Here is a 26,978-nt window from a genome sequence, read left to right on the forward strand (position 1 = left end):
GCATGTCCCCAGCCATAGAATTAAACTCAAGCAATTGGAATAGAGTGTCCTCTAGGCAAAACAAGGATCCACAATTTAAGCTAGTCCTAGATATTCCTTTAGTGAATGCCTATATCTATACACTTTATGCGCTTTGCACGATAATTGAAAAGCTTGTTCATCTTTATATAGGGTTTGCATGGAAGCTAAATCCATTATCAACTAGAACAAATGCTATAACAAATATTGAAAAAGTATTATCTGCAATTGGTTTGCATGGTGGCAATATTGTAATTAAACTAGATCTTCAAAAGTCTAAGGATGGCAATTGTATCTCCAAAAAGCCATCTATTAGTGAAGTGAAGGCTAGAAGGTTTCTAGGCTCTCATAGGAGACTTGGTAAGATAAACTCTAAGAATGGTGGCTCAACTATTAGATACAATCAATGGAAGTCCCTACATAATGTAGTTAAGGATCATGCTAATAATGGACAAGCTCAAAAAATAGAAAAGCCAATGTTTGAAAAACACTAGATAAAGTATTCTTTTATTGTGATAAAACTGAATGGAATGATAATGATCTCAAAGACTTTAAAACCAATTGAAACTTTTTAAAAAGGTAATGATAGAATCTTAGGGTGATCAACACCACTCACTATAAGAAATTTACATATGTATATCTCTTCATTGTATAACTCATATAAGGTTTTTTTATTAACTTTCTTTATTTATTAACTATGCAATATATTTTATACAATTGTGCTCACTATTTATTAGAGGTCTTGCAATGGTTCTATAGACAAATTTGGCACAAATTCAAGCTCAAAGAGACACATCCACATCATGTAATACATTATCTTTGGCAAGGACTAAACAAACTATCACCCAAAGAAGAAAATAGGGATATTTAAACTCTTGTGCAAGTAAAGATTTTTCAGAATGGTTACAAACTAGGCAACGACATGGAAAAATATGGATTTCAAGAAACCCTTGACATCTTTTAATCTGACTCTATTGCAAAAGAGTCTCTACTTTCAAGCAACTCACTAGGGCCTCTAGAGAAATGTTTGTTTCATCCTACTCAATAAGACCCCTATCTTCCAAGAACTGTTGTTTCCTATAACCTAGAAGGAGCTTCAAATTCTTGGCATCTCCTACATGGGAGAGCAAATAAAATCCAAGAACTTCAAAGTATCCTACCCTAGATCCACTATATCTAGGCATGAAGCCATCAACTCTTACAGCAGCTGCTTCCTTCTCTACCAAAATTATCTATCTGATCCTCTATTGAAAACTTGGGATCCAATCACCTTGAAGATTGCTTTCAAAGCCATCATTGGCAGGCTTATACAGCTTAACAATCCGTATGATAAATAGCAATTGATTGATTATTTAAGCTTCCAATATAATGACCAAAGCCTTGTGACTTTTTCCAAGCTTCAATGGGCTTAAGCCCTTAGCTCTTCCAAGAAATTTGTTTGGATCTTCAATTTCTATCTACACAATAGTGTAAGATGTCAATAGATAAATATCATATAATATTTGTCTATAATGTATAACAAACTCTAATATAAACCTCAATGGATATCTTAAAATTATCTTTTATACCTTAGGGTTTTCATCTTCTTGAAGGAGACTATCATCATAAAGATTTATTGAACTTTTTGGTTTCTCCTTTGATAGAGACTTCAGTTTCTCTTCATACACTATGTCAGAACTAACATGTGAGAACTCTTCTTCTGTATAGGTAGCCCCTCTATTTCATATTCCACAATTTGATTAATACATGAATGCAAAGCTACACAATTGTCTTGAAAATTCTCTCCCTCAATATCAAGACTTGTTAGCAATTCCTATTCATAACCTAAAAATCTCTTATTAATTTGGCCCCATCCTCAAGGATTGCTAAGCAGTAATCTTCTCTGAGATCAAAAAGGTGTTGAATATCATTTAGCAATACATATCTCTTTTTGTTGATGAGGTAAGTTGAAAATATTGGAATACAATCAAGAGGACCTTCTTCAATCTTTGCACTCAACTTTATCTCCTTTTCTTCCACTTTTGTAATATTCTCACTTTTAAACAAAGCAATATCAAATCCATACACTAGTTGGTTCTCAATATCCTTCTGAAACATTTTCTCCTTCTCTTCGACCTCTTTATCTTGATGAAAAGGGCAATCCGCTTCCCACTTTTTGAATTCCTCATCAATGAGGCTAAACCTTGTTTGCTTACGGAAATGGAAAAAACTAACACAAAGTAAAGATCGACTCCTCACTTGTACATCTTGAAAATAAATTATTCAATCATTTCTATTGCTTCCAATGAATTAAGAATAAATAACAATGCATGTGCATAAGAGAAATAACCAATAGAAGTTTGCTACTTTGAAATATATTGTGTTGTAAGCATGAACGCTTTTCCTCAAGAGCACACATATTCTCAGCTTACGATGTGCAAGGTGTATGGTTATGGGAGAGATAACAAAATGCATAGAAGAAAAGTGTGTGTATACAAAAGCTTGAATTGGTTTCCCAATGTATATTTATTTATAAATGGATACCTTAGAACTCTCTCAAAAGGTACCATGCACTTATTAGAAAACTAAAAAAAGAAGGCTAAAAAATATTTTCTTTCACTCAAAAAATAATGCCATAAAAGTGCCATAACGTCTGGAATGAATAGTGATATGTGACACAAGTTCCGAGGTGACGACGATATATCTGCTACATGTGTGGACTAAATTGCTCATTATACTTTGAAGAAATGTCATTTTAAAAAGAATTTTCGAACTACTAAGCATATTTTTTTGGAAGCGACTCCTTTCTTGCTCCGACTTCACTAGCACCAGGTAGCTTTATCACAAGGTAAAATTTTCCACCACCTAAGGAGATCGGGAATTTTTCTTATTTATTTCTTATAGCTTCCTATAATCTTCTGTTGATTAAATCATGGTATATTTGTTTCATAACTTCCCTTCTCCCATTAATTCTTGCTAGTTCTACGTTTGTACATTTCTTATCCAATCAAACCATGCGTAACATCAATAGCATCAATAATAGACTCAATTGGTTGTCATTCCTCAAGACTAGAGGAGTAGATATCTACACGACAAACAAATGTTATAATGGAAACCTTAAACTAAGTTCAAGAAAAGAAAGACTTTAAGAATCAAATTCTTACAATTTTGGTCTATGCATTGGAAAATTTGAAGTTCCAAGTTCCAAAAACAGCTCTCTATGCATAAACACATGTTGCACCAATACCTTTTTTATGCTATTCTTATTTACTCCAAGCTTGAAATCTCGGATTCTACCCTTCCAAACAAAGATAAACGAGCTCTCATATATTCGTCTTTTCCCACGTTTTGCTTGTTGCATGGTGATTCAACTACCTTTGCTAATGATAGTAGGAATCCACTTTCTATCTATTTGAAATAAGTTAAAAAGTGATATGGATGTGATTTGGGAGCTTGGATGCCTTGTTAAAGGTCCAATTTTTGTATCCATGGCACAAATAGAGAGAGAGAGAGAGAGAGAGAGAGAGAGAGAGAGAGAGAGAGAGAGAGAGAGAGAGATGACTAGGCTACCACAAAGAAGGGAAAAACACGAGAGGGATAAAAGAAAGGAGGGAAAAAAATGAGTGCCAAGCTTTTTACTTATTTAAATGTAGATTAAACCAGTCATTATCATTAATCCAAATATTTCATTAAATAAAGTGACCGAGATTGTATGCCGTTAATGCAAAGGATGTCATAATCACGAATGTAAGAAGCTAAAAATAGATATTGAAAATACAAGTTTGTAATATTATTATGTATATATCTTTTTGTAAAATAATTTTTTGCTTTTTTTTTAATAAAAGTTCCGTTATAGAGGCTTTGCTCCTATTGGTCTCTCTCTCTCTCTCTCTCTCTCTCTCTCTCTCTCTCTCTCTCTCTCTCTCTCGGAATTTTCGAGACCTCAAAACTCCCCTAATGACTAAATGTTAAGAGATGGCCTATGTGGATTTAACCATTGATTCAAGTGGAAATGAGTTAATTGTACACATTGAGTGGTGTTATGTCAATTTGGAGGATATTCTTGGAAATATTCTCATTCGGGGGTTGATGGGTAAAATGGACCAATATTCATCAACCATTGCATGGAAATATTCAACTTCTTTCATTTCGAGAAGGAATTCATTCTACCAAATGCTATCGGACTTAGCAAGGCTTAGGGAGGCTATTGCATAGGTAATATTATAGAGCTCTTCCAGAGTCTTATGAAGAGGAGATGGACTTTATAGATGTCTCCTTCAACTCCAATACCTCAAATGTTTTGGATGCCACCACTGCACTTGGGTTTTGCCAGTACAAAGCTCAAGAATACTCAAGGAATCTTCCTATAAGAGTTTAAGTATATCCAAACAAAAATTTGCATTACTAGATGAAAAAGGAGATGGGTAAAAGTATTATTATGGAGGGGCTAGAGGTGGTTCTATCAAGCTTTGGGAAACAAAAAAAGTGATAGAAGGCAATAATTCTTAAAATGTGAGCTCCATGATTATATTTAGGTATAGCATACTATATTTAGATAATCCAAGGCTTAATCCAAACATTTTGAAATTTTATCATGTCGAGACTTAGATGAGCCAATCCTACCACTATATGCACTAAGAAGTTTGTCTAGAATTTTGGACTTTTCAAACATATAGAGACAATATTATACCTATTGAAAAGTATATTGCAATTAGGATTTGTGGGTACAAGATGATACCTATTGAAAAGTATATTGCAATTAGGATTTGTGGCTATGCTCTAGCTTTCAAAGATTCAAGAAGTGTATATGTTTATGCTATAATACTTATGCCTTGGTTGCCACTCTTGTAAAGAATCCCCCATTGCTAGGCCACAAGAGACAAAGATATCTCATGCATAACATAGGAAATGCTTAGAAGGAAAAAAGAAAGATGAAAATGTTAAAACTAGCAAAAAGTAAAGGTTGCTTGATTGAATTTTGTACAATCTAATGTGATAAAAATCACATGTTATGTACAAACTCTCATCATGCGAATGAAAAACTTTATATTGAGTAACATTTGGATCCTCTTTTATGTTTTGCTACCACGTCTTGTGGCTTTAAAAGTAAAATGTTATTTCTTGGTAGTGGGATTTCTCCATCCCTAGAGTGCTACATATTGTCAATGGCTTGTAATTGTCGACAAAGGATGTTCCACGTCTTAATAAAATGTGCTACTTATGTAGTTACAATAGTTATCAATGAGTAGTATGCATACCATGTTGAGTCCATATATGTCTCGGATAGAGGATGGATATTTATAGTAATTGTAGCGAGATGATTCTTCCTCACTGTGAGTTATAGCAAGTCAATTTTAGCTTAAAGGCTTGTCCCCCCATCTTGTTCATTATGAGAGAGAGGATAGGAGAGCATGTCAATTCTAATATGTTGGATTCATCACACCAAGTAATAGTAGAACTAAGAAAAATGTCATTTATAGTGGGAGCATGATGAAATTGTAGTGGGCCCATGGGAGCAAGCAATTTTTAACCAATAGTATGAAGCTATTTAGATATGGCTCATCTAAATCATAGTAGCAATCTTTCTCGTAAAATACATGAATAAAAAAGAAGTTGCAAAGTCATAGTACAAGTCACATATATCTAGTAAGAAAGACATGATAAATCTTCTTTGTGGTTGATTACAAGATGCATTGCTTCTCTTCTATCATTGACTACATAATGGTTTATTCTTCTTACCTATGCAACATACATTGTAAAATCCATTGCTACACTATCAATCTCTCTTAAACTCTTTATCCTACATCAAAGTGAGGGCATAAGTATGGTATGAAAGAAAACAATGAGAGCTCTCTGCACATCTCTACTTGCAAATATTACTAAGTATTAACCTCTATCTACAAAGAAATACAAAGAAAAGTGCAAAAGTAGAAAGGACTAGTTCCCTCACTAGAAACAACACCTCCTCTAGTCCCATAGTGGATTGCATTGCAAGACCTTTTTTCAAGTCCTATGCGAGGATAGGGATAGGAGATTAACACATGGACAAGCCACATTGAGCAACCATAGTGATGGTTTTGTGCCTCTTGGCAGGAAGGATTCGGATTATTCTAACAACTAGTTTCCTTGTGTTTTTCTAGGAGTGTGTTCTAGGATTTTCTCTTATGGCTAGCAAGGTTTTGCTTGGAACCTTGATTATATATCTTGGGTTTTTAGATTGAGGTAGAACTATGGCGGATGTTGAATTGGAGCTTCAATATCTTGGGCTTGGGGACATGTATGTGAAGATGGAGTTGGAGTTGCTGGCATAAGGGTACAATCTAAAGGTATATGAGATCTTATAGTCATTCAAGATTTGGGACACAAGTATTTTGTAGAGGAGTACTATCAAGATAGTTTGGATAGATCACGTTGCTGCAGATTTTGCATTAGAAATACAGTTGTCATTGATTAATCAAGCCGAATACCCATGTGAATGAAGATTAAGCTGTCGGGTGATCAAGCAACTGCATGAGAATTGGATTAAGCTTCTTACAAAGGCCAAGGATAAGAACATTAAGATTTGAATTGAATGTGGACTATAAAGCTCGTGTGGCATCTTGGGTGGTGTCGAAAGCTGCAAGGCGGAGATCATTGATGACGTCGAGGATGTGAACACTGCTACTTTTAGGGCAGAGAGCCTTCAGAAGTGGTGCTAGGATGCCTATAAAAGCAAGGTAATGCGGGTGAAGTGGGGGAGTTGCGAGAAGAGATGCCTCGTATTCACCATTCTTGAAGAGCTATCCTTCCTTGCCAACCGGTCATCCTCTGCGTCTGATAGCTATCGAGTTCATCAAAGAGTAGTTCTAATGTGGGTATGCCCTTATATATGATGTACCAATGGTTGTGACCATAAATTTTGTCATGTCATACATGTTTTTGAGCATCAAGAGGCTTTAAGTTGTATGCATGAGTTTTTTATATATGAGCCAGCAACCTTATGATATGTCTCTATTGCCTTGAGGTGCCTTGGGTTTTGCACAAGGCTAGAGTTGTTATAGGTTTTGGATCTAAGGTAGTGTTTTTTATCTCTCTTTCTCTTTGGGCTTCACATCTTTTTGGTGCCCCCTATCAAGCATCTCTCTACAAGATTTAGGAAAAAATGAACGGCCATGGAGTTTAAGCAATTCCAGGGTAACAAAGAAGAGGACATGGTGCACTCCGTTGGAAGTGGTGTGGATAGTGGGTGAGCTAAAAGAAAATATGTGGTTGAAAAATATAAAAAGAGTGGTTTGAGGACGCTAACTAAGTATATGATCCAAAGCAACAAAACAACTACTAGTGGCTATGGATTATGAAGATGTAAATCTACACTTGATTCAAATGTTTACAAAAACAATGGATGCAAGCATCATATGGAGAGATGTTTTTCTACATATAGAAGGAGAATTAGAGTGTGGAGAAATTCACTAAATGGCTTGATTCCGAACTTTAAAATAGAGAGAGATATTGTTCTTTGTATAGAAGCAGAACCAAAATGTGGAGAAATTCACTCAAGGAGAAGAGAGGGCCCTAGCTATGCTCAAGAAAGATCAATTTATAACCAATCTGAGGGCCCCACTTTGTCTCAAGGTGGAGATGAAGAAACTTGAGACTTATGAAGAATCATTGAAGATTGCATGTGAAAAGAAGTGGAAGATGTTTAGGTTGGGACAATTGAATATGGAGTAACCCCCCAAGATCTCATCAGTGGTACAAAATAGTGTTCATCCTAAAGAACCTAGTGTGCAGGTGCCACACAAGAAAGTTATGACTTGAAAACAGATATGTTGAATAAGAAGGTTGATGTGATGTATGGACAACTAAATGAGTGATATCCCAAGTTAAGAACACCAAGGAAACAATTGATGAACTTCACCCAAGGTGGAACCAAAGAAAGGTATATTACATGTACATAACATATTGTACCTTTCGAATATAATAGATTCTTAAGAAGACTTATCTCATATACTAGAAATGTATCCCCATGCAAAAAGAAATAACTTGCTGAGGACTTCAAGTTCCTCATCAACTAGATAGCACTGCTTGTGGATGGAGAGTAATAGAGCAAATGTTGGTTTCTAGAAGAAAATTTATGATTATAAAGGAGATGATGATTGTAATTGATTTGCCTAGTTATTAAGATTTTTTTCATTATTTCTAGCATCCATGATCTTATTTGTGAAGTTTACATTAGATTGATGCAACAGTGAATATGCATAGCTTGTAAGAGCTAAAGCAATCAAGATTCTTATTGGTAGGTACATGGACATTGCTAAAGATTCAAATTCTCCCCACCTAGTCTTCATAAGGGAACAGGAACTTCAAAGATAGGAACCCCCAAGGATACCAAGGGAAACAGCTCTAGAGAAGCTAAGGAGAGTGCAAACAAAACACAAAATGAGAACCACAAACATCCCCAAGAAAGTCCCTAGGAGGACACCATGCAAGGAAGTGGCATCCCTTAGAAGGATTCTAAAGGATCCAACATAGGATATTTAATTGAAATACTATAAAGGGCACACCAAACAAGAATGAGATATAGGAAGCTCTTCCAACCTTCCATACATCTATGCATTTTCTAGAACAATATATATAGCAACATAAAAACTTCTTTTCGACAAAGAAGGATGAAGGATAGTTGTTATCAATATATCATCTAATTATATAGTTGAATGGGTGGTGATAAGAGGGAACTAAAATTACTCCTAAGTTTTAGCCACCTAATAGTCCTATGACTAACTAGAGACTCAGATTTGGTGGAGCCATAATTTTTCATTTATAGAATTTCCTTTGTTGATCATAGAGTCTAAAAGCTTTGCTTACTTCACCAAGAGAAATATGAGCATAGCATATCCATTTACATGCTTGCAAATCATGAACCTGGGTTTCCTTTCGAAAAATTATTTCATATAGATTATTGCCACGTAATGGTTTTAGTTGGCAGTCTATTAGCAAGTTTAGTTTATCTCTTCACTACTTCAACCCAACACAAATTAGGAAGGACCTTTTTCACAAGCATATAGATTATTACCATGTAATAGTTTAGTTGGTAGTCTATTATCAAGGTCGATGGATCTCTTTACTACTTTAGCCCAACACAATTTAAGAAGAGCCTATTTCACAAGCATAGCTTTGGCATACTACACAAGTGTATTATTCTTTTTTTCTACAACACCATTTTAGTGACGCATCTATGGGCATGTAATTGTCTCTTAATATCATTTCCATCACAAAAATTCTAGAATTTTTTTGCATTATACTCACCCCCATTTTGTGATGTGAGAGTTTTGATCCTTTTGTATGAATGGTTCTCAACCATAGCCTTGAACTCCTTGAACTTATCAATCATTCAACTTAGCTTTTCACAATAGAGACCTAGCAATATCTACTATAGTCATCAAAAAATTTCACAAAATGATTATATCCATCAACGATTATGTTCCTTTTTGTATGAAGATGTATATGGATGTGTTAGACAGGGCTTGTTGTCCTTGTAGTAGATCTTTCAAAGGGTTGCCTATGAAACTTTGCCATACCACGTGATTCACATACTTTGGCAACCTTTTGGAGATTTTGAGGTAGTTATTGAACCATACGTTTCCTTTGCATCTCTAGCATTGATCTAAATCCAATATGGCTTAATCTTTTGTGCCACAATTAAGCTAAAGAAATGCTTTCTCCTCTTGCATTCATAGCTTATCTAAGAGAAGGTACATAAGTAAGAATCTTGTATAGACTCCCTACTTTGAATACTTTGGCAACAACATTATAATTCTTCCTCTTATCTTTTGATAACACATCTCTGATCATCAAATTCCACATTCTATCCATTCCATGTAATTTGTGCGACACATAACAAATTTAATCTTCCGTACTTTCAAATAAGCAAGACTTGAAGTCCATTTTTCACAAGAATTGAGAGCTTATGCGTAGAAAGCTTGATGAAGAAGAAAATAGCATAGCTTATGCTTCCTTAACATAGACGATACGTCCATAAGAATATTGAGTTCTCACTCACAAATTGCTCAAGAAATGTACGAGAGCCATATGGATAGATAAATGGCTATTAAGAACTTGACAATATTTGGATAGATAAATGGCTATTAAGAACTTGACAATATTTGATACCATGGAAATATTTTAACTTTTGTGCCTCGCTACTTTCAATCACCTTACTAGTCATGAATGGACTGCCTACACACTTTGATTGGATGAAGCCACAACTTTTGGTGCATAACCCTGATTTTGATTATGTAGTATGAATTCATCTAAAAGCTTTCCTTTTCCAAATATCTACTAATAGTTTGATTAGGAAGTCACCATCAAAAGTTACTACAATCCACATAAAATTGAATTGTTTATCATAGCATGTGGTAAGCCAATGATCATGCTAGTTGAAGTTTACTTTTGATACTTCAACATCTTTTGCCACCACCGAGCACTCAATGGAACATCTATCATAGTTTGTCTAAATATGAGTCAAACATCAAAGCATATCTTGAATTACCAATTAAAATAAAGTGTTAGTGTAAAAGCCATTATACCTTTTTGCGCTAATTTCCAACTATTGATGGCTAGCAATCGAAACCTGGACTCCAAATCAATTTTGGGTTCAAGTCTTGCTAGATGCATCAATTTATTGGGCACCTATGTTCACATGGTGTGTTCATAAAGTTTGGACAATTTCCCATTTTACCATTAGTTAGGCCTCCTCCTTGGTAGCATCATGTAGGAGGGTATTTAAGCTATGAAGCTCCATTTTATCGGCTTCCAAGCTATCCTATTTATCAAGTATGCTACAAATACAATCATCCAATTAAATTTGTGTGACATTTCTTTCAAATTAGAGCATCTCATCGTCTTCTACCATAGAGAAGTTTTCTAAGTATGAGTTTCTTAAATATTAAAGTATGCATCAATCTAAGAATTAAAATAAACAATAGTAGACAACCATTAATTCTCTTTTTGCGAATGAAAACTATTGGACTAACAATCAAAACTTGCTCAAAATGATGAGGTTATAGATTCAAGTCTTGCTAGATGCAACAATTTGTTGGGCATGTATGCTCACATGGTTGTGCTTATGAAAGTGTGAGGTATTGTTCTCCTTGGGTGTGCTTGTGAAAGTGTGAGGTATTGTTCTCCTTGGTAAAAGAATCAACAAGGAGAATTTGAGTGCAATCAAGCTCCATTGTACAAGCTAGGCTATCTACGTAGATGACTAATGCCATCATGGCCCTCCTAACTAGCATTTGAAGAAACCCCCTTACATCTACCCCTCCCCCCAAAAGAACTATTGGGAAACTCAAATTTCTAACTTTGTGGATTCATGTCTTGCTAGACTACATTCATATAATGTGTTCATAAGAGCCCAAGCTATTTGTCCACTCAATCAATGTAATAGTCCTCCTTGGTAAGATCATCTTAAGGACCGTTGCAAAGTGATCAAGTATCATTTTTCATCAACTAGCAACCTTCCTATACATATAGCAACAATGTCAATGCAACTCTCCCATCTAATATTTGATGGCTTTCTACCACGTGCATTTCCTTCATACTACAGATGATGGATTTATTGTTCGCCCAAGATACATGGATACCCACCTTTCTCATGGAATCAGATATTCTATTAGCCAGTTGTGCACCTCCTCACATTAGCTAGAGATTGAGACTGGCAGATATAGATCCATCCCACCAAAGGAGCGCATATGCCACATATGCCAATTAGAGCCAGAGACAAAGGAGCATTATATTTGCCGCCGCTGCCCAACGTATTATGAGGTCCGTGGTCGTTTCCACTGTCTCTTTAGAGACGGATTTAGACCACTATCCAAAGTCATGGATATTACCAATCAACAATGCCTTGGCCTCTTTCTTCTTGAGATATGACTACTTCGTGACATGCGCCTCAAGAGTACAGTTGCTCCAGGACATCGAGACCCTTCACAAAGACAGCTCACAAACTTCTTTGCAAAGGAGACTCAAAAGACTTAAATACAGTTACAACCACAGTCCACACGAGAGCCTCTCACTGCCACACTCCACACACAAACAAGGAGTACTGATTGATCGAGCCATTCAACTTATCCGATCCAAATGTCCTAGGTCTCGGCAAAGACATCGACGACACCTTCATAAGCGAATATAAGGGATTATTGCTCGGGCTAGAGCTAGATTCTTCATACCCACATGAGATTGTACCATTTGGAGCTCATTGTTACTAGATAGAACTTTGTGTTTTACACATAGCCATAGTTAGTTTCCTTTCTTATTTTGCTTTGTGCTACATACATATTTTGCCCAGACAATTGTACTATCATACACATGATTGTAACTCAGTCTCATAAGTCATTTTGGCCTTTTATAGACGTTAATCTATCATCTCATCTCATCTCATCTCATCTCATCTCTCTCTCTCTCTCTCTCTCTCTCTCTCTCTCTCTCTCTCTCTCTCTCTCTCTCTCTCTCTCTCTCTCTCTCTCTCTCTCTCTCTCTCTCGCTTTCAAGTTTTCCTTCCCAAAAAAAACACTAAATTACTCCAACACATCACTTGTTTGTCTCATAGCAAGACCTAAAAATAGCTTTCTTTTGATATCATGTATCTATCATATGTGGCCTCAAAATTTACCTTTCTTTTGTGGCCCAAAAGATTACCAATCTAGGGCGATCATTAAGCTTTGGATGTCACATCCTTTTTCTACCATACATGCTCAAGTCATCCATGTTCAACATTTGTAGTTATAGCCCTACACAAAAACAAGGTGAGAAAGACTTGTCAAGATAACAATAATGTTAAAAGACTTAAGATGAGGAAACAATCTTATTATGGACAAAAGTGAATCAAGAAAAAAAAGATTATAGTATTCATAGAACGTATTATGAATGTTGAGTGGCAGATAAACACCTTCACAAATATTTTTATTAATGTGTATTTTAAGCAACATGTAATATATTGAATTAGAGTTTTAAAAGAGATCTAATCAAATTAAATCCAAGGGTTTTGTCTAAAATTTTGAATGATTAAAGTAAAAATATATATCTACTAAACACCCTTCAATTTTTACTTCATAATGTTATATTGAATAAAATATAGTTTGATGAAGCTAGTAACCACTCTCTCCAAGAAAAACACATGCATGCATCTACATATGCACATGTTGAGAACAAGTTTTGAGTATCATGTGCTTTTGAAAGATAGAAATTGTGAATAGTTTGATTTGACCTAATGTGGACACAATATACCTAAAAATATAAATAAAGATAATATCAATATTACAGGATTTTAACTTCTATATGCATGTGTATTTATGTATAGATATTAAAAAGCAAACTACTGTAGTAAGCACTTGTGTAGATATTCTTTGTAATACATATTTGTATGCATTAGTAATACAAATGTACGAGAAAAGCAAGACTCCCTTACAAGAATCATGATGTTCAAGTATAATTACATATTTACACTAGGTTTAACATGCTAGTAAAAAGATTATCATCAATGGCATTAGTGCAAGCTAGTGTATCTTTATGCATGTATGATTCATTGAAAAGCCAAAATTCAAACCCAATTTACTCGTGATGTTCTTATATATAAGAGTACTTCTAATTTCCAAAAGATCCCCAATGATACTGACAAAAATATCAAATATTGAACATAAATAGATGTCTAAATGTATTTTTAAAATATTATGGATGTTGAAAATTGTACATATGCATAATCCACCCAAAAATAGGATTGATTTTGTAAGCTTGTGAATTTGAAGGCAAACTTCCATGCGAGTGAGAAAACCTCTCCGTGTGTGTGTGTGTGTGTGTGTGTGTGTGTGTGTGTGATGGTTCCATAACCACTTATTACATTCAGTTGAGGGCAGTTGCCAATGGTTTCATAGGCATTGATTCATAGGGGAAGACATGCATATAGCAAATTGTTGCAGGTACTGGGGTGCTTAGTCTACACTCACTCCCTAGTCTTAAAATGCACTTAGTGAAGGATGAAGAAATTGCTGTGCAAACAATTTTCTCGCCGACTTATAAACCATTGTTTGTATGGATGTACACTAACAAATCAAAAGAGCATATCAAAACCACAAAGATTTCATAAGAATGTACAACAAAGGGGATCCATCCACCAAGCCTACCTATTGTGTTACAGCGAGCTTGTTTGACATGCTCTGAAGAGTATATGTGAAGAAAATAATGGTGGGAATCCACTGCTTTCATTTCAGATGTCCCCTTGCTTCACTGTGTTGATGATCCAGGGTCATTGATCCAATTAAGGAATATGGAAAGCCTGTAAAAATGTGTCTATTTTACAATCTTCATCCTTGACATTCACGAAACGATCTCTGGGATCAAATATGGAGGGGATGGTTAACTATACTCTTCCAGTCCTCAAAGAATAAAGAAGCCTACAACATCTCCTGAATTACAAGCCTGAGTGTGAGGACAAGTGACATATCTGCTCGTCGGTAGCCACTAGGCAAAAAATCTAGCTTCTTCTGAAGCTCCAGCATTTTGATGTGGCTGGCCCATCAAATGCAACAAGACTCTGCAAGATGGCAGAAGACAGCTTTTTATAGAAAGTCAATCTGTATAGAGCTAGATGTTTCATTTCAAATTTATAAAATTCCCTGACAAGGCTCAATTTCACCCCTCTCGTGTGCCATAACTACCAATCTCGTTGAGAGAAGATTAGTATAACATTATCTGGCCTTCTCATTTCCTGTGACAGACATTCTGACAAAAGTCATCAAAAAGTTGCAATCCAAAAGAGAGTACTGAAAACAACCATCTATGTTCTGCAGTGAACCTGAAAGGAATCATACCAGATGGAAGCTTCTCTAGCTCCCATCGCTCCTGGTCCATCCGAAGGACTTCAAATTCACCATCATCATATTTAATCTGAAGAAAGAAAATTTCAATTAATATCATACTGTTCCTAAATACACAAGGAACATTTACAGATTAAATGAGTAATTACAGTTCTGCATAACCTTGTGTGTCCCATTTTGGCCATTATATTCTACAATCTTCCCGCTATAAAACCTGACACAAACAAACCTCATTAAAGTCAAGTATTTCCCACCTATAAAAGATTCTGTAAATGTTCTACAATCTTCCCACTATAAAACCTGACACAAACAAACCTCATTATAGTAAGTATTTCCCACCTACAAAAGATTCTGCAAATGTTTAAACCAAAATATTTATCCCTCTTTATGAATCTCAAAATCTCCAAGAGGTGAAAGCTGCATTTGGACCAAAAAAATAAAAGATCATATGCAAACAAAATTTGATTTTGTACCAGCCTACCCACGCTCCACCCCCTGGGAGGAGTCTTCCAAGGAGATTGGTCCTGAAGGAAGTAACGAAATCATAAGCTAGTGGCACAAGGTTCCGCTTTTGAGTCTGAGTAGGCACCCGGTTCCAAAAACAAAAACAAAAACAAATTTTGTACCAGATGTAGCTCTACACCAAATGCAGAGGCTCCAATGCAGGGACTCCAATCCATGCATGTCAACATTTACATATTTGGAGACTCAAAAATGCAGATGTCCAGCAACCAGATGATGGAAAAATACTGCTGACTATCCAGTATGTAGCCAAGATCATGCACCAATTAGTCCACAGCCACAACCCACAGCATAAATGAGCTGAGCACACACCTTCATAACAAAGCCCTGAAAATTAAAACGTTATCACCCAGTAATAGGTTTAGTCAGTTATAGTGTATGGTCCTTGGAAAGTAAGAGATTCAGGCTCTTCCAAGAAACAAGTGGCTTAGATTGGGAATGCAAGCTGTCCCTGTTGGGTATTTCAATCACGCCTCACTTACGCCTACGCTCACATCGGAGTGTCAGTGATCAGTAAGACACTGGGGCACTTATTACTCTCGGCACGAGAGGTTTTTCCCCCAAACTTATGGTATTATTTCGTATGTGCTTATGACACACACTTACGGGCACTTACCGTGCTCGGGTGTTAACACCCCCCTACAACCCTAAGGTTTAAGGGTTGTACCTTGTACTTTCAATCTACACTCTCACGTTTGGTATCAGAGCATTGGCTCTGCTCACCTCAGGTCTTGCCCAGCTCCACTCAGCCTCCAGGAGCTTCTTGCTCAGTCCACCTCCTGCCCTTTCCCTACTTGGTGTGGCTCCAATGCTGCTAGTCTCCAGCAGCTCCTCGCCCAGCGCCACTGCCCTGCGCCACCAGACTGCAGCTCGCCAGTCCGCCAGGGAGCTCCTCGCCCCTGCAGCTTCCTGCCCTGAAACCAACGCCCGCCTAGAGCAGTGCATGCCCCCTGTGCTGCACCACCTGCCTCCAACGCCTCCTGTCCACCGTGGCACTACATCTACTGCTGCGCCACGTCAAAACGCCTCCTGTCCGCCGTGTGCCACGTCAATGACACAGCCTGTTAGATGTCAGGTATTTTTTAAAATTTTTCTTTACCCTTTCGTTCCAAATAAATTTCTGGAAGAGGGGATTCCTACACAGCAGGCCCAGCATTCAGTAATGTGTCTGGGACACATTGAATGCAAATTTCTAGCCAAATTTATCAGACATTTTGCGGCTTTTATTTTTTTTTAGGGCATTGGCATATGAACTGCAGCTACAGTTACAGAAAGACTGTTTTGTACACATTTGAGGCAAGAAATTTTGGGGATTTTGCTGGTACAGTGCTGTTGAACACCGATTGCACGTTGGACTACATGCATAACAGACAGTTTTGACAGAGTGCACCTCTGTACACTAATTGCAGAAAGTTATTTCCTACAATTTCTAGAAATTTTCAGATTTCCAGTGAAGTTTTGCTTCGATATTGCTCTTTTGCATTTTCGGTAATTGAAAAATCATGGCAAATCAAGGAGGAGATGTTTTCACCTATGTATCCAAGGAGGAAAATTTGGATGGAAATAACTATTCACTTTGGTCTTTCATGATGAAGAATGTACTTGTGGCAAAAAATCTTTGGGATTATGTCAATGGAGAAGAAGCTCGACCTGGAGTTTTGGCTCTAGCTACTCCTCCTCCAGGAGGACGTGCACCACGGGCACCTTAGCCTGCTCCACCTCAGCCACTTCCCCAAAGAACAGAAGCTCAAAAAGCATGGGATACACAGGATGCACACGCTTTGTCGCTAATTGCATTGGCAGTTAAGTGGTCAATCATCCCCCACATTCGTTCAGCAGCTTCTTCACGAGAAGCTTGGCTAACTTTGGAGCAGATGTTTGCAAGCATGAATGAGACTCGCATCTCTTTCTTAAAGAAAGACCTAGAGAAATTGAAAATGGATGAAGATGATTCTATTCGGGATCACTTGAACAAAATTTAGGACTTGCGAGAGCAACTCATGAATGTTGATAAGTACTATTCGGATGCACAGATGATATCTACCACTTTGAACTCATTACCTCCTTCGTATTTGGCTTTTCATACGGCCTTAAACCTCACAATGAGGATTGCTACGCAGCCAATCGCTTTTCTTCAGTTAGTCAGTTTGATTCTAGAGGAGGAGCAAACACGGAGGAATAGTGCTGTGGATGCTATAGCCTCTGAGCAGGCTTTTATGGCTAGACAGAAGGGGAAAGGCAACCAAGTGAAGAATGCTCTGTAGAGTTCAAGAACTTCTGGCACATCCGAGGCAAACAAAAAACAAGGGGGCACGCAAGCCAAAAAGGGAAAAATGCCATTACTGCAAAAAGCCAAGCCACTACATTACTGAGTGTAGAAAGCACATTGCCAAAGAGAAGAAAAAGAAATCAGGAATGTTTGTTTCTGATGCTCCTTCCACTGCTACTGAGTCCACGTCCTTTGTTGCAAACAGGGACTATTGTTTTTACACATGCAGTTATGGCACCTCTTGGCAGATCGAGCATTCAGTTCTACTAAGAATGCAAACACTTGGTTTTTTTACAGTGGTGCTTCTAGGGATATTACATCTTGCAAAGATTTATTTCCATCTGTTCATGCAGCTCCAATTGGCAAGTCTGTACTGTATGCCAACAATGGATCATATCCTGTTAGAGGTATTAGAAAGATTGTGCTCACAGCCATTGATAGCTCTATTCTCTGCCTACAGGATGCTTTATTTGTGCCAAGCATAAAGAAGAATTTGCTCTCTATCTTTTCTTTGGCACGTCGTGGATTGCAGGTCACATTTGATGATGACCGATGCATGGTGAGACACAAAGAAAACATGACTTTGGTCTTGACAGGCACTTTATGTCATGGGTTATATGAGTTGGATGCTCTTTCAATTGATCAATTAGCGTACTTGGCATCCACTCTTACACCTACTATGCTACAGGCAAAGTTATGGCATGCTAGGATGAGGCATGTGAACTTTGGCAGCTTGATACTCTCACAACGTACGTAGATGCTAGATAGATTACCGTCATGTGTGCTTGCCATGTTTTGAACAAATGCCCCACCAAAGCATTAAAGAAAATTACACCTTTTGAGGCTTGAAATAGCCGAAAACCTTCTGTTGGACACTTTTTTACCTTTGGGTGCCTTGCATATGCACATATTCCAAAGGTACTCAGAAAAAAGTTGGATAACAAGGCTGTCAAATGCATTTTTTTGGGATATAGCAGTGAGAGCGAAGGCTACAGACTCTATGATCCTGTTTCTAAAAAGGCGTTTGTCAGTAGGGATGTATTATTTGATAAAAAATCAGAATTGTCCTTGGCTGGTTTAGATACATATCAGGCTGCCCGTTATGTATTTAAAGGGCTGCTACCCATTACATTTGGTGATTCCGCTGGAGTTTCAGCAAGTGAACTCAATGTTCAGCCTGCTGCTCCTTTGGAAAATGCATAAAATCAGCCATTGGCTGATCTGAATATTCAGCAAAGTGCTGAAACTGAAATTCAACAAGAGCTTATGCACAGTCAAGAGGCAAGACAAATGCCTAGATGGTATTTACAGACTATGAAAGATAGTCATTTGGATGCACCCATGGCTGGTCGTACTAGAAGGCAAGGTCGTATGCATGATATTGCACATACCATGGAGTTCGTTATGGCAGCAAGCACCTTCGATGATAAGGAACCTGAATGTTTTGAGGATGCACAACAGAGTGCATTGGATGGCAGCAATGCAAGCTGAATTGGATTCTGTCACTAAGAATCAAACATGGGATTTGGTGTCTTTGCCATTTGGGAAGAAAGCCATTGGAACAAAATGGGTCTACAAGCTGAAACGGAATGCAGATGGATCCATTGACAAATACAAGGCAAGGCTTGTAGCTAAAGACTATGCACAGAAAAAAGGCATTGACTATGAGGAGACATTTGCTCCTACCTCCTGTAAGACGACCATCACGTCTATGGTTGCTTTGGCTGCTCATTTTGGATGGACTGTGCATCAGTTGGATATTAAAACTGCATTTTTACATGGGAAACTTCATGAGGAAGTATATGTACAGCAGCCCATTGGTTTTGCAATTGAGGGCTTGGAACACTTGGTATGCAAGCTGAAAAAATCTTTGTATGGTTTGAAACAAGCTCCTAGAGCTTGGTATGCAAAGATAGATGCTTTCTTGCTTAGCCAAGGGTTCATTAACAGCTCATCTGAGTCTACCCTTTACGTATGTAAAGAGGGGGCATCCATGCTGATCATTTGTCTTTATGTTGATGATCTCTTGCTTACAGGGACACATGCTGATCAAATTTCAGCATTTAAACAAAATTTGCAGCAAACTTTTGACATGTCAAACTTGGGGTCTTTGCATTATTACTTGGGCATTCAATTTATACATGATGCTAGAGATATTGGGTTATCACAGTCAAGATGCATTGGTAAACTTCTTGAGAAGTTTGGCTTACAGGATTGCAAGCCAGTTTGTACACCAATGGAACCTGGACTTAAACTGTCATTACATGATGACAGTGATTTGTTTGATATACACACATAGGCTCCAGCAGCTAGATGTCTTATTTACTTATGCAACACTAGGCGAGACATACAGTTTGCAGTTTCAGCCCTGAGCAGATATATGCATCAGCCACGCATGTCACATTGGCAAGCTGTTAAGCGTGTCTTCCATTACTTGCAGGGTACTAGATCTCTTGGATTGCTTTATGCCAAGGGGGGACCACTGCAGTTACATGCTTACAGTGATTTTGATTGGGCTGGTGATTATAATTCACATCACTCCACTAGTGGCAATTGTTTCTTTTTTGGCTCGTCTTGCATATCTTGGCTTAGTAAGAAACAATCCACTGTTGCCACATCGTCATGTGAAGCTGAATACAAGGCAGCTTTCACTACCACAGTTGAATGCATATGGATTAGACGCTTGCTTGCTGATCTGGATGTATCTATTACAGAGCCTACTCCTTTGTTCACTGACAGTCAGAGTGTCATTGCAGTGGCACGGAACCCAGTGTTTCATGCACGCACGAAACACATTGAGATATATTATCACTTTGTTAGAGAGAGGCTACATGCAGGTGATATCAGTCTTGTCTATTGTCCTACCACCAATAATGTGGCAGACATCTTCACCAAAGCTCTTCCTCATGAGAAATTTGAAGCATTTTGCCATGCTTTAAATTTGATCTCCTTTGGTGGCGGATGATCCTTGTACACTTGATCACTCTTCACTCCAAGGGGGTTTGTTGGGTATTTCACTCACATCTCACTTACGCCTATGCTCACATCGGAGTGCCAGTGATCAGTAGAACACTGGGGCACTTTACTCTCAGTAGGAGAGGTTTTTTCCCCGAGACTTATGGTATTATTTCGTATGTGCTTATGACACACACTTACGGGCACTTATTGTGTTCAGGTGTAAACACCCCTCTACAACCCTAAGGTTTAAGGGTTGTACCTTGTACTTTCAGTCTACACTTTCACAATCCCAGCAAATGTTTGCTGATGACACGGATACAAAAGCAGACCGCGTCTGTGACCTACCATCACTAACATATACATATGGAGCTATGAAACTGCTGAAGTAAAGCCTTCTTGCATAGAAGTGGGTCTACTGATCGTAAAGTGATAATAGCCCATGGTATCATACGTTATAACACTCTTGTATTCTCCTTACACAGTTCAGGGGGTGGTCATCCTCCACCTACAAGATATCTATCAGAATAGAAAGCATACACTTTTCGTGGTATGCAATCCTCCTGTTGGTACAGTAGCGCATAGACAAGCAGATTTCCATTCAAAAAAGGCCTGAACGACAATGGGGTCAGTGGTCACATATCAGGATACAAAGCACACACTAAATCAAGGTATGACAACCTCTATTAGTTACAATAGAGCATGGGCAAACAGATTTCTGTTCAAAATGAGTCGAGAAACATGAGGTTCTGGATGGCCAGTGCAATCATGGGGCACTTACAGACCATTGAGGCATAAAATTATAGTGTAAGTGTGATCCATCTGCTCATTTCTTGAAAAAGAAAAAGGACATTTGTGAGAACACCCACTGGTTGTCTGGAGTTGTACTGCAATGTGGTTTTCTAATAAAGTCATTCTTAGCTGACTGCCATCTTTCCTGTTTGAACTATCCTCAGTATTCTTACGGGTCGTGGAAAGAAGGATCATGCATCCTTTATGGTTCGCTGAGATTGCCATCCGGACAGTCCACAATCGCAACCCTCTTCCAACCTTCTGCAATTAACCAGTAACAACCCTGCTTCACTTCACTAATTCAAAAACTTGCTCCATCCAGCCCTTTTTTGGCGCTCATTCTTGCATCTTGACTCATTCTCAGCCCATTCTCACCCCTTAACTCAGCCTTTTTTCAGCCTATTTGAGCCTCATCTGAGATCTCACCCATCCAAATATCAACCTCCATAATCCCCTCTCATCTATCCTACACATTCAATTACGCACAACTTGACTCGTGATCAGTTGTTGGATACATTCCAAACATTTTTCACTAAGACATTTATATAATAAGGGAAGTGTTAGTTCTTTTGTTTTCTAATGCCACCCCACCCAAGGTGAAGCACTGTGGAATTATCTCACACCACATGTTAATCCAAACTCTACACTCATTTCACATTTGCCAACTGCTAGGGCAGCATATGCCACAATTGTATTAAGAAACCTGGTGACTACCTCAAGTTGGACTTTGTGTTAGTGTCACCTGCACAAAAGTGTATCTATTGACTGTACAGCACACCCATCTAGGGTGTGTTTTCGCTGAGTCCTAAGGTAATGGCAAAAAGTTTCAACCCCAAGACATTGCATTTCAGCATGAAACATTTCATCCTTGGGTAGGTCCTAAGTAAAACACCACATGAAATGGCAGAATGACATCCAAAGGTCAGAAATGGGCACTCCAGAAAAACAAACATTGCCTTTCCTTAAACAAAGCTAGGTTTTCCTTTCCGAATGCCCCACACAAAATGCTCAAACATCTTCATTTTGGATGCATGTAAGCTTTTGCAAACAACTTTTGCACTCCCTTTTTGCATTGTGAGGTATAGGGGGGAGAGCCGTAGATTCCTCCAAGCCAAAATTATTGACTATACTCTCCAACACTTGAACAGTAGTAAGTTCCTTCAGTTTTTTCATCTCTTCAAAATCTGCATTTCTTAACATTATCAACCAAATTCCTTGCGTCATCACTCTTGTCCCAACCTAAGGTGAAACATGCTCATCGTTATAAGGAATTCTGTCTTGATCCTTCACCTTACAAGCAGAATCAGGATCTAGCTTTGAACACTGTTTAGAAGGAAGCTATGTAACTTGATTCAAAATATCACTACCTAGGCTTTCTCCCCAAACTCTAACCCCAAGTTAATGTAGTTTATAGAGCTAGTCTTTCAAATAGTGATATAAAAAAACACAAAAAAGATGCATCCATGTTTCATTTATTTTTTATTTCTAGCCCTTTGTAGTGGACGATAATTGCCTTAGCCGATGTGGTGGAAGGTCTCAATCTTAATATTTATACTAGCCAACCCTTGAAAGACACGATATACAAATGGATTTATATCTAATCCTTCAATGCTGATAGACTATATCTAAGCACTAAGCTATGGTAGATTGATACCTTAGCCTACAACTATGAAAGACTATCTTAGGTAGGACAGGTGGAAGTACAAAGAAATTAGAATGTTCAGCATATGAAAACTTTTTGTTCCAAAGAAAAGAAAAAATACTATCAATAAGACCCCTTGGAACAAAATATCCCAAGGCAAAATACAAAGTTCAAAGCATCCTTGTAAGGGACTTTCTTAACCAAAAAGTTATTTAAGGGAAAGTCTATTACAAGGCTTAAATGATTAAAAAAAGGTTCATAAACAATGAAAAAGCAAAAATCAATATTCATAGTATGTTAGAAAAAAGATAGTATACAACTCCACCTGCATGACCTGATTCAACACCTAAGATTAGAACTCAAGCATAGCAAGGTCAAACTCATATACATAAAAAGGATTAATGCCTTTTAAGTGTAGATGAGATCCGCCACAATAGCCAAGTGCAATCAGCAAGATGGAATGATTGTGAGAAGTCTATACAATATACCCAAGTAACCTAAAAGTTTGGGATACAAATATCTTTGCATTGAAAACTTACATGAGGATTCCAACATTATTTTTGTAACACGCTCAAAAAGAGTTTTCTCAAGATACACACTGGGATAATTGACAACCTGTTGGCCCTAGAATTGACACCCCTTGCACTATTTCTTAATCTTCAATTGCAAATGGATTCAATACAATTAAGATTCTCTTATCTCCCCAACTAATCCAAGTGCCTCTTGCTGTCATAAATGACAAGCAAGCCTTCAAATCAATTTGCCCTTGGGTTCGAGGACTGTCCTTCACCATACTCCTTGAAAGACAAATTAGGCCCGAAATCTGATATGGGCTAGCTGGCCTCTTGAATCTCCTTGAAATTCCTCAATTTCAACTATTAAAATTAAGTCCTAGGCCCTCGATTCTAAGCATGCATCCGAAGATGACTATCAAACCTTGATTTTTTGTTGTAAATTAGGATTTCTTCATAGATTTTTCAATATCTCCACCTCTAATGACTCAAATGGCTAGACTTTGCTAAGATGAGAAATGGTTGTAAGATGAGAGAGAATGTTGTGGAGAGAAAAATTTCAAAGTTTCATCGTGAGAAAGGCTGAAAAACTACTCCTATCTAACTCAAACAATCATGGAAGCTATCAACTACAACTCAGAACCACCAGAAATACAATTGCCCCCTCTTATATACTATCACTTGCACTAGATGACCTTAGACTGCAATCACCTATACTTGAAGGGCTCCAAACTATTATCGTCTATGCTTGGTGATTGGTCCGTGGAGACTGCAAATCAATTAACAACATGTCCTTGCTCTTTAATAGACTCCTCCTCTCTCACAATGGCTAGAATAGACTTCCATCAACCTCCAAAAACGTTTTTTCCACTTAAATGGGCAAGTTTTGCAAAGTCATAACCTTCTAATTTCATTTTTCAACATTATTCACCTTAACCAAAATTACTTTTTAAAATGTTAATTTAAAATTAACTTAATATAATTATTCTAATGCCCAAAAATTTTTAATTGGCTTAATTAATTTATCTTCCAAGTATCCCTGAGTGATTATTAGCCCTTTGATCACTATTAATTAATTAATTAATTAATTAATTAATTAATGCCTAGTCTCTAATATCACCACTAGCATTTCGAGGTCATGGATCCATGCTGTGAAATAATTAACTTATATCTCACATATGCAAGTCACATTAGCACATTTGATTAACTTTTAATCAAATGCTAAGGAAAGAAATAAAATTTCATATCCTCGTGAATGACAATATGGCATTCTAAAAATAGTAAATTTGGTGTTTTGCTAGCACTTCCAAAATGTAGTTATCTCTATTCTTGAAAATTTATCAATCCAAGAAAAAAGACCATAAAGAAAAGACGTATTAAGAAACTTGTCAAACAAGCTTCAAAGTGTCTCACCATTTGTCACATTTCATGACATGTAGCTTGACACTTATCTTGAGCTACTCCACTTTCTCTCTTTGCACTATTCAATCTCCCTTTCTCCTATTAAACAAGTTCATTTCCTCTCATTCTATATCAATTTTTGTTGCTTTAAACTCATGTATCGCACCTCCGAAAGTTGGTCCCAACAGTTTCCATCATCATCCTCCACTCCATAAAATCTCTATTTCCATGTTCTTGTTAGATTTATTTATCCCTATGTGTGAACACACATTATTGTGTGTAAAAGAGGATGTCTAGGTGTGAATACATTTTACACCACTTAGAATAAAATAAGAGTCAAAGTTGTAGGTGGATACCTCACCTATGTATTCAAACTCTATCACTTGTACTTTCATCTCTCATATCTCACTTATTATAATCAATCTATCTTTGAGCTTGTGTGTGCTTACAAGCTCTCTCTCTCTCTCCATGGAGTTCCATCACCATAGCCTACTGATTACACACTTGGGCTTCATATCTAACAATGGTATCAGAGCAATCCATCTACTCTGTCTCAGTGAAGCAACAGCCTATGTGCACACTCCATGACCTATTGTTCATAATACAGCAATACCAACAATGAATCTCAAAGAAAAAAAAAAGAAGGAAAAGAAGAAAAAGAAGCAGAAGCAGCAGCTAGCCCGCTGCCCTGCCTGCTCAGCCTGCATGCAGCCCAATTGTATCCATCTACTCTATTCTAGTGCCACGTGACACACTGACATGCCGTTTGACTAAGCCGCATTGTCCCCTGCCATGATGCACTGTTCAGCTGAAAACAATACATCTTCACTAGTCTACTTGCATGCCTCACGCCTTGGTCCCGATGCGCCAGTCTACTCCAACATGTGTCAACAAGCAGCTCCTAAGTTGTTCCAGTGCCACATCGTGTCAACCTGCCCAACAAATCTGTCATTGTCAGCTCTGTCGTGCCACAAGCAAAGCCAGTAATCCAAAGATAAGGTTTAAATTCAAAGTTCAATTAAACTTTAATTACTAAGTTCAAACATTGGATCATAAGGGGTTGTTCATACACATTTGGGGCTTTCCTGATCCAAGTCCAATTCCTTTAAATTTCTTCTCTAAAATTTGGGGCTTTTCACATAGGAGTCCTCTACCATCAAATCGAGGCCTCCAACGAAGCATCTAAGAGTGCTCGAGTGCTTGCCTTTGACATCAAGCATAAAATGATCCGCCAAGTGTCCACACCAGTGCTTAGCAACACCGTCGCAAGCGATCGACATTGACCACGATATCCTCAACATCAACATCATGGGAGAATTTTTAATCCATAAAATTTTGTGAAATTTTAAAAAATACGAATTATTGTGTGTAAAAGTGTGCATCTAGGTGTGAACACCTATTACACCACTTCATTAAATAAGAGCCAAAGGTGTAGGTGTATACCTCAACCTGTTGATTTAGACCCTATCCCTTGTACTTTCATCTCTCATATCCCATTTATTATTGTCAATCTCTCTCTTAGTTTGTGTACTAGTAAGAGCTCTCTCTCTCTCTCTCTCTCTCTCTCTCTCTCTCTCTCTCTCTCTCTCTCTCTCTCTCTCTGTGTGTGCATTCCCCCATCCGTTCGTTCGTTCTCTCCCCCGTCCGTCCATTCGTTCTCCCATTCTCCCCCGTCGCTGCCCCATCCGTTATACCTACTCTCTCTCCCTCTGTTCTCCCATTTGATCGTCCATTCGTTCTTCTCCCTGTCCGTTCTCCCGTCGCTGCCCCATCCTATGCGCTCTCTCGTCTGCCACCATTGCCCGTCAGTCGATCACGTCACTCCAAGAAAAGGGTGGAGATCACACCACTCCAAGAAGGGCCGAACAAGAAGGGAGCTGGAATTATATTCGAAGGCCCTCAATTGGGTTCACACCGGTGGAGCAATATGTCATAACCAACTTGTGCCCGACACAACAAGACGGAGTTCGCCCCCAAAATAAAGAAGGTCCAAATAGAGCAGATGATTACCAATGCCATCAACAAAGTCAAGGAGTATG

At 37.9% G+C, this 26,978-nt stretch overlaps 2 protein-coding genes across 5 annotated transcripts in view; both read right to left on the reverse strand.

The window, feature by feature from the left end:
- The window catches only part of LOC148032155 (uncharacterized), a 48,502-nt gene extending 35,735 nt beyond the window's left edge, over window positions 1-12,767 (reverse strand). The window contains exon 1 of the mRNA XM_087682798.1: window positions 12,647-12,767. The gene's annotated coding sequence lies outside the window, so the exon portion shown is untranslated. The remainder of the gene's footprint in view (window positions 1-12,646) is intronic.
- A 1,311-nt stretch (window positions 12,768-14,078) lies between these two features.
- The window catches only part of LOC148032156 (histone-lysine N-methyltransferase ASHH3-like), a 106,317-nt gene continuing 93,417 nt past the window's right edge, over window positions 14,079-26,978 (reverse strand). The window contains exons 11-14 of one of the 4 annotated variants that reach the window (XR_015691579.1): window positions 15,009-15,060; window positions 14,841-14,916; window positions 14,651-14,737; window positions 14,201-14,563 (exon numbers count right to left, since the gene is read on the reverse strand). Coding sequence is in view for 3 of the 4 variants with exons in the window: in XM_087682795.1 (XP_087538921.1) it covers window positions 14,684-14,751; window positions 14,841-14,916; window positions 15,009-15,060 (196 nt within the window). In the remaining variant the exon portion in view is untranslated. Of the gene's footprint in view, window positions 14,752-14,840; window positions 14,917-15,008; window positions 15,061-26,978 lie in introns of all 4 variants that reach the window. The other 3 variants (XM_087682796.1, XM_087682795.1, XM_087682797.1) reach the window with 3 other exon arrangements.

Source organism: Lygodium microphyllum, chromosome 8 (genome assembly GCF_053477565.2).
Source record: "Lygodium microphyllum isolate KBCC chromosome 8, Lygodium_microphyllum_v1.1.10, whole genome shotgun sequence".
NCBI classification, from domain to species: Eukaryota; Viridiplantae; Streptophyta; class Polypodiopsida; order Schizaeales; family Lygodiaceae; genus Lygodium; species Lygodium microphyllum.